This window comes from Myxocyprinus asiaticus, chromosome 49, assembly GCF_019703515.2.
Source record: "Myxocyprinus asiaticus isolate MX2 ecotype Aquarium Trade chromosome 49, UBuf_Myxa_2, whole genome shotgun sequence".
NCBI classification, from domain to species: Eukaryota; Metazoa; Chordata; class Actinopteri; order Cypriniformes; family Catostomidae; genus Myxocyprinus; species Myxocyprinus asiaticus.
Genome location: NC_059392.1, coordinates 22657984 through 22676352, shown reverse-complemented (window position 1 = coordinate 22676352; position 18369 = coordinate 22657984). Strand labels below are relative to the sequence as shown.

General features: G+C 38.9%; 1 protein-coding gene across 2 annotated transcripts in view; it reads right to left on the bottom strand.

The window, feature by feature from the left end:
- Nucleotides 1–18369, bottom strand: part of LOC127438444 (metabotropic glutamate receptor 7-like) — a 647223-nt gene that overhangs the window by 552938 nt on the left and 75916 nt on the right. For both annotated transcript variants that reach the window (XR_007896742.1, XM_051694042.1), the window contains exon 2: nucleotides 10207–10423. Coding sequence is in view for 1 of the 2 variants with exons in the window: in XM_051694042.1 (XP_051550002.1) it covers nucleotides 10207–10423 (217 nt within the window). In the remaining variant the exon portion in view is untranslated. The remainder of the gene's footprint in view (nucleotides 1–10206; nucleotides 10424–18369) is intronic.

Genomic DNA, 18369 nt, shown 5'->3' with positions numbered 1-18369 from the left:
ACCTAAGCAACTTCAAAGCAACACCCCTGCACCTACCAATTCCCTAGCAACCACCCAGAACAACCTAGAAACAACATAGCGATGTGCTAACAACTAATTTAGCAATGAGCTAACTATTCATAACACCTAAGCAACCTCAAAGCAACACTCTGCACCTAGCAATGCCCTAACAACCACCCAGAACACCCTAGCAACTGCACTGCAATTTGAAACATGCTAACAACCACTCAAACACTTTAGCAAGTACCTTATAGAAATGCGCTAACAACTAAACTGTAAAAATCAGCTCCCAAGTTCAGTCAGCTACCTAGTTCAGCAGTCAGGGCACTGGTCAGGGAGTCAGCCATTTCTAGGGCTGGCTCGATCACAAAATTGTTACAGTGCACTGAAATGTTCGCTCCCTAAAAATTCCCAGAATGCACCATAAAAACCAGGGAGTATCATTGCTCATTATGTTACTGTGACGAGGAGGAGGGTGTGGCCGGGCCGTGATGGAGCACAGCCGGCACTGAATCAGCTGATCATTGAGAGAGCGAGATAAAAGGTAGCCGGAGACGCCGGTTCGAGAGAGATGCATGCAGCCACGTTGCATATGTGTCTGTGTTTGTTTACGATTGTTTTAAGTTGAGTTTCTCATTAAAACTTTGTTTACTGTTCAGCTGGTTCCCGCCTCCTCCTTGCCCATCCATGAACTGTTACAGTGGTGACGAAACCCGTGAGGGAGGAGGGATGCACTGTCATAGAGTCCTCGCCGCTGCCATCTGCCAGGGGAGCAGCCGCCTGGGGATGGAGGGGTCACTGCCAGCCGACGAGAGCCGGAGGAACTGCGGCCATCTACTGAGAAGGGGAGGAGTGGTTCTGTCTGCCAGGGGCAGGAGGACTCGCTGCCATCCGCCGGGGGAGGAGCGAGCTGGTATCTGCCAGAGGGAGGAGGAGCCATTGAGGATCAGGTGACAGCGTGTCTGGGAGGCGGTGAGCAAGTTCTTCTCTCTCTCTCCTCTCTCTCTCTGTGTGTCTCTGCTCACCCTTTCCCTCTCCCCCTCATCTCTCCCCCAGGTTCGCAGGAGGTGGGGTGGACCACCGGCTGACAGAACGGCCGGAAGGGCAGCACCTCCCCACCAGAGATGGGGGAGTTAGTCAGACAGGTGGCGCATCGGCCTGAATCGGGCAGGGGAGGCGTGTGACGAGGAGGAGGGCATGGCCGGGCCACGATGGAGCACGACCGGCACTAAATCAGCTGATTAGTGGGAGAGCGAGATAAAGGGCAGCAGGAGACGCTGGTTTGAGAGAGAGAGAGACGCACGTGGCCGTGTTGCATATGTGTCTGTGTTTGTTTACGTTTGTTTTAAGTTGAGTTTCTCATTAAAACTTTGCCCATCCATGAACTGTTACAGTTACCTTACCGGAAATGTCGTCAGGTCTTCAGAAGTCTCTGAAGTTGTTAGAAGACGAGCGCAAGTGTAAATATACAATGTCAAATCCTTATTGACTCTTTAAAAGTGATGTTGTTTGTAATAGCTTTCATCCATAATGTTCATTAAAGGTAAACAATCCTTTAAATAGAGCTGTTAGAAAAAGTTAAAAAAAAAATACACTCCATTGTATATTTATTTCTTCATTTATCTTTTACACTTAGTAACCAAATACCAGTGTGCTAACAACTATTCAGAACACCATAGCAACTGCATAGCAACATGCTAAGAACTACTTAGAATACCTTAACGACTGCACAGCATTGCCTTCACTTACAAAAAATCTAAACTAGCCGCAAACTTGCCGCTCTTATTTTCACATGCAAAGAAGCTTTTGATTTGCCACAAATGTTTGACAGAAGTTTTCAGCTCTTCGCCGTTAGTGGTGAACCTCTGGCAAAACTTTGGCAACAATCGACAATTTGCCGCAAGTTTGCCGCAAATCTAATTTTCATGTGAAAATTATCAGTGGTGAATGAACTTTCGATTTTTGTAAGGGTCAGCAGCCACAAAGAACACTATATCAAACACATAGCAACACACTAACAACTACTCAGAATACCTTAAATGAATATTCCGGGTTCGATACAAGTTTTTGTGGCATAATGTTGATACCACAAAAATAATTTTTGACTTGCCCCTCCTTTTCTTAAAAAAAAAAAGAAAAAATTGAGGTTAAGTAAAAACTTACAGTAAGGTAATTACAATAAATGTACTATTTAAAAAATAAACTTAAAATACACTTTTCTGTGTAAATGTATAACCAATTTACAACTTTGTTGCCATGACGATGTAATGTCAACAAACCCTAAAACCCTAAAATGACTGTAAAAATTACAATTTAAACAACTTTACAGCTCAAAAAATACACTAGTTTTAACATAAGAATTCATATAAATGCTTTTATAAAATTACAAAATCACATTTCTGCCTTTAAACCCTCCAAATATCGGCCACATCACGTCCATTGTAGTGCCTTACTGTAAACTCATTTTTTTTTTTTTTTTTAAGAAAAAGATAGATGAGTCGAAATACATTTTTGTGGTAATCAACATTATGCCACAAATGCTGTCGATTGAGCATAACTTGTATTGAACCCGTAATATTCCTTTAACAACCACATAGCAATGTCCTAGTAATCACAAAGAGCACTTTAGCCATCCAATAGCAACACGCTAACAAATACTCAGAATACCTTATTAACGGCATAGCAATGCCCTGACAAAAACACACAACATCACAGGCAAGCACCACTCACATTTTCATTTTTTGTTATACAGACCAAAGAAACAAGTGCAACAAAAACAGTTTTAACTTTGCAATTAAAACTTTTATTTAGAGTTCGAACTTGCCTGTTAGACCCTTGGAACTTTCAGAGAACATAATTACATCTAAACCACAAAAAGCTGTTTGCCAAACAAACTCTCATATAATATGAATGGATCCAACAGTTTCTCCTCGTCTGCCCTCATCTCAGGCTCCAGTGTGTTTTTTTTTGTTTTTTTGGGGGGCAAGACCATCTGAACAACTATTTAAAACCAAATCACAACCTTGCAGTAACTTCTGCAATTCTAATAAGCGATCAGATGTGACTTCCCTGCAATATTAATTTCAGATTAGCTTTTTGGGTGTCCTGATTATTTTTGTGGGGGGGGGGGGGGGGATTATTTCAAATCTGCACAAACTCTACAGTCAAATTTGATGTACTTCTATCAGAAAGACTTGGTAAAGTTGACGTGATATTTATTTGATGAAATGATGGTGAACACCGAATATAATGTCTCTTCTGGTGTAAGCCCCGTCTGGCGGTCCGATGAGAATGCTACTCGAACGGTCAGATCCTGCCAGAGATAGGAGGCAGGGGGCGAGGAGCCTACCCCCATGTAGGATGGGACTCAACTGGTGGCGGTGGGGAGGTGGAGGTTGCCACGTTGGCACACTGAAACAGCAAAGTGGTAGATTGTAAGTAGACTTTTAAAGAAATGGCTGATATATGATTGGCTGGAGCTGACTAGATAATGGTGTGATGATGTACATCTGCGAGTCTCCCGCTAGAACTACACTTACATTTCTGAAAAAGATCAGGTTGTCAAGACAGGTTATTTTGGCCAATTCCACAATAATACATTTTTTGTTTGAAAATGCATCTGATTCTCTACGTTTTGGCCTTCTATCCACACTGAGACCGCATTTTTGACAGCGAAAACTGGGCTTTTTGAAAACACACACCCAAGTGGATAAATTTGACAGTTGTGGAGAGGGAAAACGGATATATCTGAAAACTATGACGTATTAGTTGTCATGTGACACAATCATGTAATCCTTTCAACCCAAAACAATCAAGATGGCGGCACATGTTGTAGCGGTGATCACATTGCATTCATTCAAAGGACACGGGATGTTAACTCGGAATTGCTGTCCAGCGAAGGAACATGAGGTGTTGGCGGCTGTATTAGGTCCAATATTTTAAACAGAGTGGATTATCAAAGATGAGGCAGCATTTAAACTCTGTGTGATTCGTGAGCTGATGGTGACAGGTACCGATTCCAACAACAGACTACAGTGAGGTGAGGCAGAGGCAGTTCAAAACACAGATTAGTTTCCTGGACATACATCTGTAAAGTAAAATAATTTTATTAGGCTTCCGCAGACGTCTGTAAGGTTTACCGTCGATTTGCATGGGATAAGTGATGTCTGTATAAATCACAGAGCATCGACTGCCTTTACACACTGCTGTCAAGAGTAACTGACCCATCAGAAAATGTATGCTATTTAGCTGTGCAGATTAATTATGAAGTATTAAACATGTCCATATGTATCTGAGATTATTAGAAGAAATTGACTTGAATATCTGGCTACATATAACAGAACTGGTTACATTAGCAAGCTAGTAATCCTAGAGTACACTCTTGAATTAAAATTGTAGACAATCTTTTCACATTGTGTAATTTTATTTGTCCCTCCGGAAAATATGTTGCAAAACACAAGTTTTCCCATTCACTCTGCTCAAATCACAAAATTAGCACTTGCGTCCTTTTCTAATTTTCCTAATCAAAAGAAATCATGCTCGTTTGTTTCTCATGGATCAGTAGTTCTATGAAGTTTTGAAGTGCATCTTACATTTTTTGGTGTCTTCTCAATGATCAACATCCACTTTAGACACTTGGTGAACTTTAGAAACAATGAGTTAAAGGGTTCACAGGCTGGATAGTACAGATTCATTGGCTTTTTACCAGCATGTCATTTCGCACAGTATAAGTATATCATAGGTTATTTTTTACAGAGTGTTTGATAGGTAAAAGACTCTATTATCTTTACCGGCTTGGGAACGCACAGCCCGCAAAATGTCTGGAAAAATTACTGACATGAACGATTAGCATGGGATTAAAATAAATGAGAAGCTCTGGTATTTAGGCTGTTACATTACCCCATGTCCCCATATAAAAGAACTACATACAAATACTTTTTTTAAGTAGCCTACATCAAGGCATTGTTTGTGCAGTTGTTATTTGCACCATTAAATATTTATTTAATATAGAAAATATTTAACTGGAGTGACAAATCGCTCCACTACGCTCGCATGCTCTGCAAGGAACCCAAAACTCCGTAAGACGTTATTTAATAAAGAAAAAAAAAAAAAACTTGGGAAAAACCAGGCACAGCTGGGGGAGTCAGTATGTGTGGGAAAACTCACTGTGATAATAAATATGCATTAGTAGAAAATCCTTCCAATGGCAGATGGGGGGAGTTTCATGGAAACCTGTTTAAAAACAGTATGTTGTCATTATTTTTTGAAAAGTCATTGGCAGTTTTTAGGTGGATGGGTTTGAAGTCTTTGCACCTCTCGAACAAATCGGAACCTCTTATAGTTAGCATCATAAGTTTTCATGCATTACTAAATATTTAAACATCTGTCCATTTCTTTCATGAAGGTTTGTACAGACGCTCATGTGTCTTAATTCCTCCTATGAAACAACTAGAGCACTCCAACCCATAACTACGACCAACCAGGAATAAGCTGCCCCTAGAGCATTCAACAAGTGTTTTTCTAAATGCTCTCAGGTGCACCTTCTCCTCTAGTGGACTGAAGTTCATTGAGCACATTTAATTAAAATCAAAAGTAACACATTAAAGTCTTGACATCAGTGAATACACACATACACACCAACGTAGCTCAGAACAATCAAGGCAAGGCTGTGTTCTCAGCCATATTAAAAAACATTTCCGCCATCTCCCATGGGACAAGCGGTATTCCACTAATGTGTGTGTGCCAAAGCAATAAGAGTGATAAACAGCCGTGGACTGCCACTCACATACGGGATAATCAAATACACAAATTACGATCATTAATAACTGCCTCCTCTCTTCTGATCCCGAGTGGAGTGTGAATGGCTTCGTAAATAAACTCATTCATAAAATGAATGCACGTGGTGGCCGCCAAGTCACGTAGCTGGAGGGAAAAAATACCTGGAGGAAAAAAGGTAGATACAGATAATATGATGGGATAGACAGGAGAGACGTAGGTGTTGACGAATTAGGAACGTGTCAGAATGCAACTGCGTAATAAATCTGGATTAGATTCAACCTGCTCTGCAGACAAAATGTTGTCATTATTGTGCTGTAGTGCTTGTGAACCTTGCTTGGAAGAGTACTCTGCTAAATGTTTTTTTTATTTATTTTTTTTTATACAATTCTTACTCCAGAGTTAACAGTATTTCAGCGGCTGTATAAATAGGCATAACATGATTTACCCAGTAAAACCAAAACAACATGAACACACGGGAAATCGACATGCTGCTTCCAAATGATCATGTACCCTGTAATTGACTAGAAATTATAGCACAATTATAGGAAATAAAGTCACAATTAAAAATACAACTTGCTTTTGGCACCACCTGTGAAAATTTCCACCAAAAAACTGGTAAAAAAAACACATTCGGCTTTAGCCAATGGGGGTAGTACTTAGACTTATGGTAGGCACAGACCGATTTCAGCAGCAGAAGTTTCGACCTGCTGTCGCTGACTTCACAGTGTGATCAGTTTGACAAAAGAAGAACATCTTATGGTAGTCCTGGAATAAATAATTATAGACCTAAAACTATTAAGCGTCTAACCAGACTTTTTGGATGCCCCCTCTTGTCGCAATTGTGAATTGTGATAAATAACTATGAATTATACTGCAAATACAGGAAATAAAGTCACAAATTTGAGTAACAAAGTTGCAAATAAAAGAAACAAATTGCAAAAGAGACAAAAATGAACCATGACTAGTATACTGTACAACATTATAGCTCCAATAAGATGTTAAGAAAGGTACTACAGTAGGTAGTTGTGGAGTGGGACGTGGTCATGTGTCTGTCACTGGGGAGAGAGGAAGCGGTAAGGGCCATCACCTGGTGATTAATGATACGTAACACCTGTGTTTCGTTGCAATGACGACGGAGATGGGCTTGAAAAGGCTGCCAAGAATGCCAGTGGGGGAGAAAGAGACTGAGACACACACACCCTGAAGCTCAGAGCTGGAAAGCTAGTGGTATCTTACCATGTGAAAGTGTTTATTGTTAGCGTGAAGCTGTGTGTGAAAACGATAGAGTCTAGAGATTCCTGTTGTGTAACTGAAAAGCCCAAGACTGTGTTTGTGGAACTGAAAAGGCATTAAAGGTTTATTTACCTGGACTGCAACCCCGCTTCCTGCTTCCTTATTGCTGGAACTTCTACAGTAGTCAACCAAAATGATCCTTACTACCATGCACAGTATCGCCACATTAACACTGTGAATTCTCACGTGTGACTTACCAGCAAAATAACCGGCATGAGGTGCAGAGGGTAACTTTTTGCACCAGAGAGTAGTGTGAAGAAAGTGAGAGATATGATGATTAAAATGGTTCATATTATTTTTATTGAATTGTTTACATTGTTATGTGTAAAAGATATAACAATGCAAAATTGATGGCAGCATTAAAGTTATAGTTTATTTAGCTCATGTATTTACCATTTGCAATTAGAAGTAAATGCTAGAATGCCAGCCTTTTTCAATTAATTGAAACATTTGCTTCATAGATATAGGTTAATTTTTCCATCTTCCTGAAAATCAAAGAGAAAATATATTGTGAACATGTATACATTTATGATTTGCTAGCCCTACTAAAAACAACAATGCATTTAATAAATGGTTGTGTTAACCTGTGTTATAATTGACACTGTGCGGGAGGGTGGTGTGAAGTAGACAATATTTCATAGTAGTTCTCTGATGACACTAGTTAACCAGTTGTTTCGGGGTTGTGCGGTAGACTCTGGTGCAACAGAGCACAGGTACGAAACTTGCTTACTTATCTTTTTTGTTTGTTCATCTGTTTGAATGCACGTGGAAATGTAAAATGCACCCAGCAGTGTGGGTTACAGCTTACGTCATTCTCCGGGATTCCCCCAGTGCACTTGAGTGCAAACGCTGATGCGAGGGACAGTAGTTGATTTTAAAATGTATGTGTTCTGGTGATTCGTTTGGACAGTTCATTGGTTATTGCAGCTGTTTATCACTGTTCTCGACCCACAAACCCACAACTACGATTTCGTAGAGATTAAAGTTTAAAACATTAAACAGTTTATCATTTCATTCTCTGGTTTTATGGGACGCTTAAGCTACTTGGTTTCAGAAAAGAAAACTCCTGCAAATGTATTTTATTTACAACCAACCCCGCAAAAGAAAAAAAGAAAAATTCTTGTGATAAAGTGTGAAATGTTGCTAATCTGAGCTTTCTACAGCATTGACAGTCAGTAGAGATATATTCCACCTCACTGCTAAATTGGACACTGGGCCCAATTAACAGAATTTTTGGAGCTCAAAAAGCCTGTGAAGGTGTGTGAATCTGGAGAGAATCCACATGAGCTGCTACAAAATCAAGTTACCCACAGCTTTCTATTTTAAAAGGGCTTTGTTTAGCAAACTTTTGCCATAACTAAAGCAGGTTATGCAAAACTGTGCAAAAAATGACACTCATGCGGGCAACTCGAGTTCCAATCTAGCATGTGTCAGTATTCCGTAAAACTATTCTTATATAAACCGCTGCATCAAATTGAATGTGTCAATTTATGCAAGATTGTTTTTACAAACTATTTGCACAGAAATTATTTATTTTTGTATTTCTTGACTGAAGCAATCTGTCCCAACCAATAAAGTAGCAAAACATTAAGAAAAGGTCTTTGTTTGTGGCCCTAAAATAATCTTAGTGAACAACCCTGCCAAACAGCTATGAGCACAGTTGTTGTTGCCAACATACTGACCTATGTGCCAAAGTCTCCTCGGAAAGATTGAACTCATATCATGGGAAAGTCGTACCCTCAAGCGCCATTTTACACACAATATACTGCTCATTATAAAATAATTACATGATACATTTAGCAAAAAATATTACAGGGTGCTTGACCTCCCCTAACATTAGATAGTCAACATGAAACGGCATTCACAAAAAATGCAACATTTTCGAGTGAAAACTCATATTTCCTTGGTTAAAAACTGGGCATTCCATTCCAGGTTGGAGTCAGGTGTTGACAAGTAAGAGGGCTTGGTGAAAATTAATTCTGAAGGCCAATCAAGCTATTACATGTTGATTACAAGACATTACTTGTCGAGTATGCTAAAACTTTCCCTTAGGTAACATCTGTATAACAATTATGAGTTTTTTGGGTTGACATTCCATACAGTAGGGCCCATTAAGCAACCCCAGTTACTGTACCCTTCATGTCAGGTTACACCTTACAATCTAATTTGTGCCCTAAAAGGAACACATCAAGTTCCAGTAATTGGCTTTCCTCACTAATGAGGGAGACAGGTAGAATTAATCTCCTTCCTTGGGGCGTATCACACTTTGTTTTGCATGAACGGTTGGACCTGTCTCTGAGACACATCTCCACCATTGACAGACACTCGTCTTGTTGTTTACATATTAATTTATTTGATAGGTGGTTTTTAGTAATTTGTTATTGGGGTAAACACTGTACATTTCCCATTTAGTGTTTGCAACTGTGTCTAGCAATCAACTTTGTATTGCAGAGAAAAATGAGTAATGCAATTCAAACTTTTCTCAGTGAATAAAACATGTTTTTTTTTTAATATTATCTGTAAACACTGATGAAACTGACCGGCTGTTATTTGAACAATAACAAATGTCTGAGTAACAACTTTCGTATACTTTATTCACAAGCACCCTCAATCCAACAAAAGCAGGTGTAAAATGTGCTGAAATACAGTGTTGGGTGTAATCAGATTACAAAGTAATTAAATACAGTAATCTAATTACTTTGTCAAAACAAATTACATTATAAATTATTGTAATCAGATTACAGGTACTGACTTTCACTTAGTTTAATTCAATTAGTTCAACAAGTTAATTATTTTTAAGTACATTACTGCATATTTCTTAAAAAAAACATTATTTATATAAAACATTTAAAAAATGAATTCTGTTAATGTGTACTTCTGTTTGTGTTTCTAAGACAGCTGAGGGGTGTGCAACTTCTTAGAAAACATGTCTTATTATTGATAAATTTGTGCTATTAACGCCCACAGAAAGCAGGCACTAAAAGAAATGTATTTTAAAAGAGATGTTGGTGTACATTTTCTAGTGAGCATAAATCTAACAAAATTTAGCAAAGTTGATATACAAGAACATTTTTGCCAATGGTGTAAAGAGAGTCTTCAAAGACTCATAGATCATAGTTTAAATGTCTGACTCACCAGCTTCTCTTGAAATCTGCATGAAGGCCTCAACTCCTTTCTCGCCGTAGCTTCCCTCCGATGCCACCGTAGAAACGTAGTTCCATCCCATCGCTTTCACTATGTCCACCATGGCCTGTGCCTGGAAGGAGTCGGGTGGTACCACACGAGAGAAGAAATCGTACCGGCGGTCGTCACTCAGTTCTGGGGCAGTGGAAGCGTAGCTGATCTGCGGAATCTGAAACCAGATGAAAAGAAGTTGTTAGATACATTGACTCTGGAGTCAGAAAACTGACCAGGTCCAATTTGAATCTCTGTCAACTCTTATAATGGAAAATTATAGTGTTACCAACAGTGATTCTGTATTGAATGTCAATTACTCAAACTTTCATAGGCAGTTATATTTACAGACTGTCTCATTGATGTGGTCATACTATGAATGCTGGTCTTCTTTGGGTTCTTGCTATGAAAATGTGTAAATCAAAGAAAAAGGGTGAGCTAACTTGTCTGCCTCTCTCCACCCACGTAACTAATCCTGATCCATGCCTGTGTTCAGTCATAAGGGAGTAACTAACTATAAGTAGTAATGATCCTAACTTAACTACATTTTACGGTAGCTCTGCTTATTTCAGAACAGTGTTCCTTTTCCAGTAACAAGCTAATTTTTCTAACAAATGCACCAACAATATTGGCCGAATGACAAAAAAGGCTAAATATATGAACAAAGACCCCTAATAATTTGTGATATAAAATAAAAATATTACAAAATATATGTATACAAATATGTAAAAAAATATCATATTTTAAATATTTAAATATTTAGAAATATATATTTAAATGAATAAATAGCTAGTAAAACGTATGAGCTTGTAAAAAAAGAGCTTGCCAAGCTCTATATAATGTAAAGCAAGCTGTATATAATGTAAAGCAAGCTCTATATAATGTAAAGCAAGCTGTATATAATGTAAAGCAAAGCACAAAACATTTGTTTGCCATATTCTGACTGGTGCATGGCCAAAATTCACTATTTGGCAGACAACAGAAACACCTAGACATACAAATTTCATGTCACCCACCAGATGTCGGTGCAACCCATTTATCACCTTGGACAAGCCGCATACTATCCTCATCGTGTTTTGAGTTGAACAGTGACTGTTACATTAAAGTCGTTCACCTCAAGCAAGCCCATGCCAAGAATAAATACAAAGATTAAAACACTCACTAAACGCTGTTTAGCATAAAATTGCTTCTATTCTGTGCTCTTCTAACTTACAGTAAGAACTGACTTATGCTCTGAAACTCAACGATTCAACCTCTCATAATTATCTCCTGGCACACCATACAGTATGTTATGAACAGTGGTGTAGTCGGGGCCATACACACATATACACCATATTCCTCCTTTTTTTTTCTAGGTCTGTTTGCATAGTTTTCTCTTCCTATTTTCACCACAAAATTGTGCAAAAAATTACACTCATGCTTGCAACTCGAGTTCTTTTTGCCACAAATTACTTTTGGTGAGTGCATTCTAACGAAATTAAAAATATTTAAATACTTATACAGCAATCACAAATGAGAAGAAAAGTCATGGAAATTCATTAATGAACAGGTGAGGCAGTCATCTGTCTATCACACACCAAGAGATTTCCTTCACAAACCACCTCTTAATCATTATTTGTTGAAAGGTAATTACACTGGTGAGCCAAAACATGTGAAGCAAATAACATTGATCATCATCTAACAAGGCCACATGTCAAGGTCTGGGTAGATTACATGGTAAGCGAACAGTCAGTTCTTGTAGTCAGCGTGTTGAATGCAGGAGAATCGGGGAACAGTAAAGACCTGAGCGTCTTTGATTATGACTTTGACATTGTTATGGCCAGACGACTGGGTCATAGCATCTCTGAAATGGCTAGACTTGTGGGGTGCTCCAGGTCGACAGTGGTGAGTACTGTACATACCAACAGTTGTCCGAGCAGGGACAAACCACAAACAGGCGACAAGGTGTTGGGCGCCCAAGGTTCATCAATGCGCGAGGGCAATGAAAGCTATCCCGTCTGGGCCGAACCAACAGAAGGTATAATGTGGCACAAGTCACAGAAAATGTTAATGATGGTTACGGGAGGAATGTATCACTGCACACAGTGCATCGCACCACACTGTTTATAGGACTGTGAAGTCATAGACCGGTCAGAGTGCCTATGATGACCCCTGTCCACCGTCGAAAGTGCCCACAATGGGCACACGAGAGTCAGAACTGAGCCTCAGCAGGTCGGTGCTGTCTTGGTGGCACGTGGAGGACCAACAGCATATTAGGCAGGTGGTCATAATGTTTTGGCTCATCACTGTATACTATCAACAACTTTCAAAACCTAACTTAGTTTCCACTGGAGTTACTGCTTAGGCTAAAAATAGTTTAGTAGTTGAAAGTCAAATGAAAAGCATATAACAGCAGTACTGTTATTTGTTTGTTTCGTCAAGTACATTGTTTGCGCTCCCATTACCAGTCAAAGCAATTACAGGTTGCGTCTTTCAACGTAAGCAGTCCTGAAGCAAAAACTTGTCATTCAAACTTTTCCAAACCAAACCATTTCCTTCAAGGTTTGGTTATAAGGAGGAGCCTGCAGCGAGCTTTGAAAACTCATTCCTTCAAGAGTCGGAAGGAACAAAACTCAAAGCCACAAAACGGGATAACAAATTGGCTTTGGGTGAGGCCTAGAGCCTTTTAGCTTTCTTCACATTGCATACAAATCTGATTTGGTTTTTCAAATCTGATCTTTAGGACTGACCAAGAGTTTCACTGTCATTTAGTAGGTGATGAAATCTGATCTATTTATTCAGGCAGTGTAGTCAATATCTGGTTTATCTGTATCGGTTGCTATAGTAATGACTTAGTGTCAGTAGTGTCAGCTCTGCACTAAAACATCTGAGAGTAGCTGTCAGTATGAAAAGAGAGTATGGAAAATTGAAATTCAATCATGACAATCATGCGGTGCTGAACTTACAAGGCACATGAGAGAACATAAGCAACAAAGGCATTACTGTATTTACATATTCATGCATATACTGCTCACTCATTCACAATTCACTACAAGTTGAATGTCACATACTTGACTATATGTGGAAAGAGTGAGCAAAAATTATTGCATTTGGTCAGTTCCAGAAAATATTGCGCAATTTGTACATATGATGATGCATAAGCCCACATTATCACATGGGAAATCGGCATGCTGTTTCCGATTGTTCATGTACCCTAAAATCAACTCCATTCAGCCTAATTACTGACAAGTGCAATCCCCCATTAGACATTCTACCAACAATTCAAAGGAGTTTACCTTTCCCTGTGGTTCTACTGATAGCATGATGCAGAAGTAATCTTCGAGACAAGGGTTCTGGTCTAGTAGAAACCAGGAAGTTATTGCATTCACTCCGAGATACAGGTTCTGGTCCCTTAGAAACCTGGAAGTAACTGCGTTTACTCCGAGACACATGTTCTGGTCCCATGAAAACCAGGAAGTAGACTCTGAAGTTGCATTTTCACTCTAAAAATAAATTTTTACTGTACTGACAGTTAGGTTTAGGTTTGGGGTTTGGGTCAATTTAATAAAACATGCATTTTTGTTAACTGAATTACATTATCTACAACTAAAGAAACAACTCGCTTTTGACACCACCCAGTGGATATTTTACTTTGAGAAGTATCACTAACACTTCAAACTTCGGCCAGTGGGGTAAGTAGTTTGAATTTCAGTAATCAAAGACAGATTTCAGCAGCAGAACTTTCGATCAACTGTCACTGAATTCACAGTATGATCAGTCTGCATATTGCCAAACCCGAATGGTGAAAAAACTACTTGAAATCCAGTCTGACCATTCCAATATACTTATTCATGCAATTATCTATTCAGCCAATCGTGTGGCAGCAGTGCACTGCATAAAATTATGCAGATATGGGTCAGGAGCTTCAGTTAATGTTCACATCAACCATCAGAATGGGGGAAAATGTGATCTCAGTGATTTCAACCATGGCATGACTGTTTGTGCAAGATGGGCTGGTTTGAGTATTTCTGTAACTACTGATCTGCTGGAATTTTCATGCACAACAGTCTCTACATTTTACTCAGAACAGTGGCAAAAAAATGAATTAAAAAAATGACCAGACTGGTTCGAGCTGACAGAAAGGCTACGGTAACTCAAATAACCACTCTGTACATTTGCAATGAGTAGAAAAGCATCTCAGAATGCAAAACACGTTGAACCTTTTGGTGGATGGGCTACAACAGCAGAAGACCACATCGAGCACTTTATTAGGACCATAGTGTTCCTAATAAAGTGCTCAGTGAGTGTATGTATATACAAATATATATATATATATATATATATATATATATATATATATATATATATTGTGATCAGACAACAAATTTGAGTTGGATATGCCAAAAGAAAAGTCTATCTAACTCCAAAACTCCTCCATCCTTCTTTCAGGCTCTTGTCTTTCACACTTTCTCAGACACAAAGAAATAATATCAAGGTCCTGGATCGTAGCCTTAGCCCTTGTAAGCTGTCAGCTGTGTATGTATATGTCTGTGCAGATGAAAGCAGGGGCAGTGATGAACATTGTTCGGCCTTGGGCCGGCAGCCCATTATCGGACTCCATTATCTTGTCTATCAGTATGAGTGATCAGAGGGTGGCGGCTACTGTGTCCCTGGAATCCAGGGGCCCATCTTGTGTCAGGTCAGTAGCTGTAAGAATAAGGTGTCCTGTCTAGCCATCCTTCAGGTGAAGGCGTCTTTTATTCAGCAACACAAACAACATGGAGAACCTTGCAGCTTAATGCAGCCTTCTCATTGTAAAGTGCTTATCAGGGTGTCACGGTAAGAATTTGCGCTGTAGACATGGGATTGTCAGTGTGACGATCAGATAACTCTGGGACTAGTGGTGTTCAACTGATGTGTGTCGCTTCAATGATTGCTCCCAAATAAGAAAAAAAAAAACAAAGACTTTTCCTTGAGTATTGGGCACTGATGCTACTTTTGTTTACTCAAATTATGCCAGACTGGGCTTGATTTTATTAAACTCATTTTGTTTGGCAAGACACTTGAGTCATATTATCGAACCTAAATAGCATCAAACCATCAGTTGCCTCACACTTTGTGATTATCTCCCAGTGTGATGATCCATTCTGAATTACGATCAAATCCCTCTGAAACTATTCAGTCCATAAATAAATGTGCAGTGCTAGCTATATTTGAAGAACCTTATTGAGAGCAGCCTCTTCAAATAAATGCCTTTTTCTAGCCACCCAAAACCAAGAAGCACAAATCAGATTTTGTTTGTTTGTTTGTTTGTATGCTTTATCTGTAGCTTCCTTGTGAGCTTGTAAACATCTCTCCGGGGCTGTCAAACATCCAACCACAGTTCCTCATAAGTCAACATTTGCCGTTTAGAACAACCTGAAGCATTTTTTTCTCTCCTACCAGTCCTTAATGCGGTTGTGACCTTAGCTTCTTTGTCTGGGCCAAAGACGGATGAGATGCAGGATAATAGATCCACCTCACGTCCGCTTGGGGTCATTGTTTGTCTCACGCTGAAAGGTCAGGTGTGTTGACAGCACCAATAAAGAGAAACAGACGAGGTATTTGACAATGGGCTGACCCAGCATTGATCGGAGGTGGAGTGCCTCTACCTTTGAGAAATGGAGACTCAGTACAGGACTGGTTTGCCACATTGGATGCATGACTTGTTGGCTGACATTTCCACTGACATTTTGTCTACATCCATTTTCCACCCACCATGAGCAGAACTTGCTGTCATTAACTTTTATGGTTGTAGAGAACTTATACATGGGACACCATTATAAGGGTGAATTTGCAATTGGATAGAGATCAAGATGACAACAAGAAAAGGGTCCTTCATTTTTTTTTGGACTGATGAGTATGTGTTATACAATCTTTGATATCAGCAATCAGCAGTTTTTCCATGACAATGGATTTTGGGCATTACAATATTCATACTGATAACTTAAGGAATAATTCACCCAAAATGTAAAATTCTGTTATCATAGACTCACCCTCATATCATTTCAAACCTGTATTTGCTCTTTCGCAGACCACAAAATTAGATGTTTTAAGAAATGTTCACACTGCGTTCTTACATACAATGAAAGCATACTGTGCCCAAGGGCTGTCAAGCACCATATAAATAGGCCACATGGTTTGTGCGCAAGTCGTCTTTTTTCATTAATGTTAACATTGCTCGTTGTACGTTACGCAGCAGTTTTCTGGTGAAATGAACACTGGAGCCACTGAAACAACAACGTCTTTTATTTAGTTTGACACAAATCACAAATAAAAGGGCAGATTAACAGTTCATAAACACTTACACAATACTATCTTATATGACGTCAAAACACTTACTAACAATAACCAACCAACTACTTTTAAATGTGTTCAATTGCAATCAAATTGTGCAGTACTTTGAGAATCAACACGTGAGCCAAAAGTATCATAGAACAAAACAAAAAATGTGCATTCGCCTTAAAAACCTTTTCTGTTTGGGAGAAATTTAAATCACTTTTAGCGCCACACAGTGGACATTTCACCTCAGAACTGCCGTGATACATGTAATGACCACGTACTATAATTTTATAAAAATGTCGGCAGTCACATTTTATTTTTTCATGAGATCAGGCTCGAAAATCTTTCCCTCTTTTTTTAGCACTCAAATCTCACAGGTCAGTCTGCATATTTAAATTTGTCGTCAAACCTGCTTCAACATGTTTTCATATGTCATTTTTTTAATATACACCAACCCTAATGGAATTTGTGATTTGCACTGAAGGGAAATTTTTGTCTGATCCTCACACAAATCTATCGAATCTGAATTCAGAAGACTTACTGTGCAAACAAGTAGTATGGACTAATTTTATTATACTTTTTGTATGCTTTTTGAGCTTGAGAGCATCACAGCATCAATCCATAATTTTCATTTCATTTTAATATCTATTTCATTTGATTTTTTATTTGTCTTTTGAAATTCAATTTCGTTTTCATTAGTTTTCACTTCTTTGACCGTTTTAGTTAACATTTAGTATTTTTATTGTTTTCTAGTTTGTTTATTTTTAGCTCTTCAGTTTATTCTATTTTTTAGTTTTTAGTTCAAGTATTTTCTAGCTGCCAAAGTTAATGCCCTAACTGATATAATTTAAACATATTTAATGGAGTTACATTTCTTGGGACCATCTAGTGTTGTCGCTATCTAGTGGTATTTTTTTTTCTCCCCAATTTGGAATCCCCAATTCCCAATGCACTCTAAGTCCTCGTGGTGGCGTAGCGACTCGCCTCAATCCGGGTGGCGGAGGACAAATCTCAGTTGCCTCCGCATCTGAGACCGTCAATCCGCGCATCTTATCACGTGGCTTGTTGCGCGTGGAGGCTCACGCTATTCTCCACGGCATCCATGCACAACTCACCACAAGCCCCACCGAGAGCGAGAACCACACATTATAGGGACCATGAGGAGGTTACCCCATGTGACTCTAACCTCCCTAAAAACTGGGCCAATTTGGTTGCTTTGGAGACCAGGCTGGAGTCACTCAGCACACCCTGGATTCGAACTCGCGACTCCAGGGGTGGTAGTCAGCATCAATACTCGCTGAGCTACCCAGGCCCCCTATCTATTGGTATTTTCATATTTAATCAAGGTGGGTTGTAAAGTTGTAAACTTCTCGTTTTGAATTTGATAGAAATTTAGGGATTTTAAACAACATAAGGGTAAGTAAATTAATACAGAATTTTCATTGGGCAACTTAATATAATAGAGCGCCCACTTTTTCAGCCGTCTTTGAAAATTGAACAATTTTAAACAATTATGTTGAAATTACACAGTCTGATGGCTTTAATGGAAGCATATACAGTACCACTGCTGAACAACCTCAGAGCTCATGGTAAATATGTCTTTAATTATTTCAGTGACTTAAAATGTTTGTTTTTTCAAAAACCACACAAACGTTATTTTCTCAAAAATTCATGTACATACATGTTGTTCACATATTATTGTAGCCCAGTTTGTGCTGAATACAATGTTATCAGACTTTAGCCATTGTGTAAGCTGCTGGCAGGAAGCATTTTTTAAAAGTTAATAACATTTTAATTATTTATTTATTTTTTACACAAATGTAT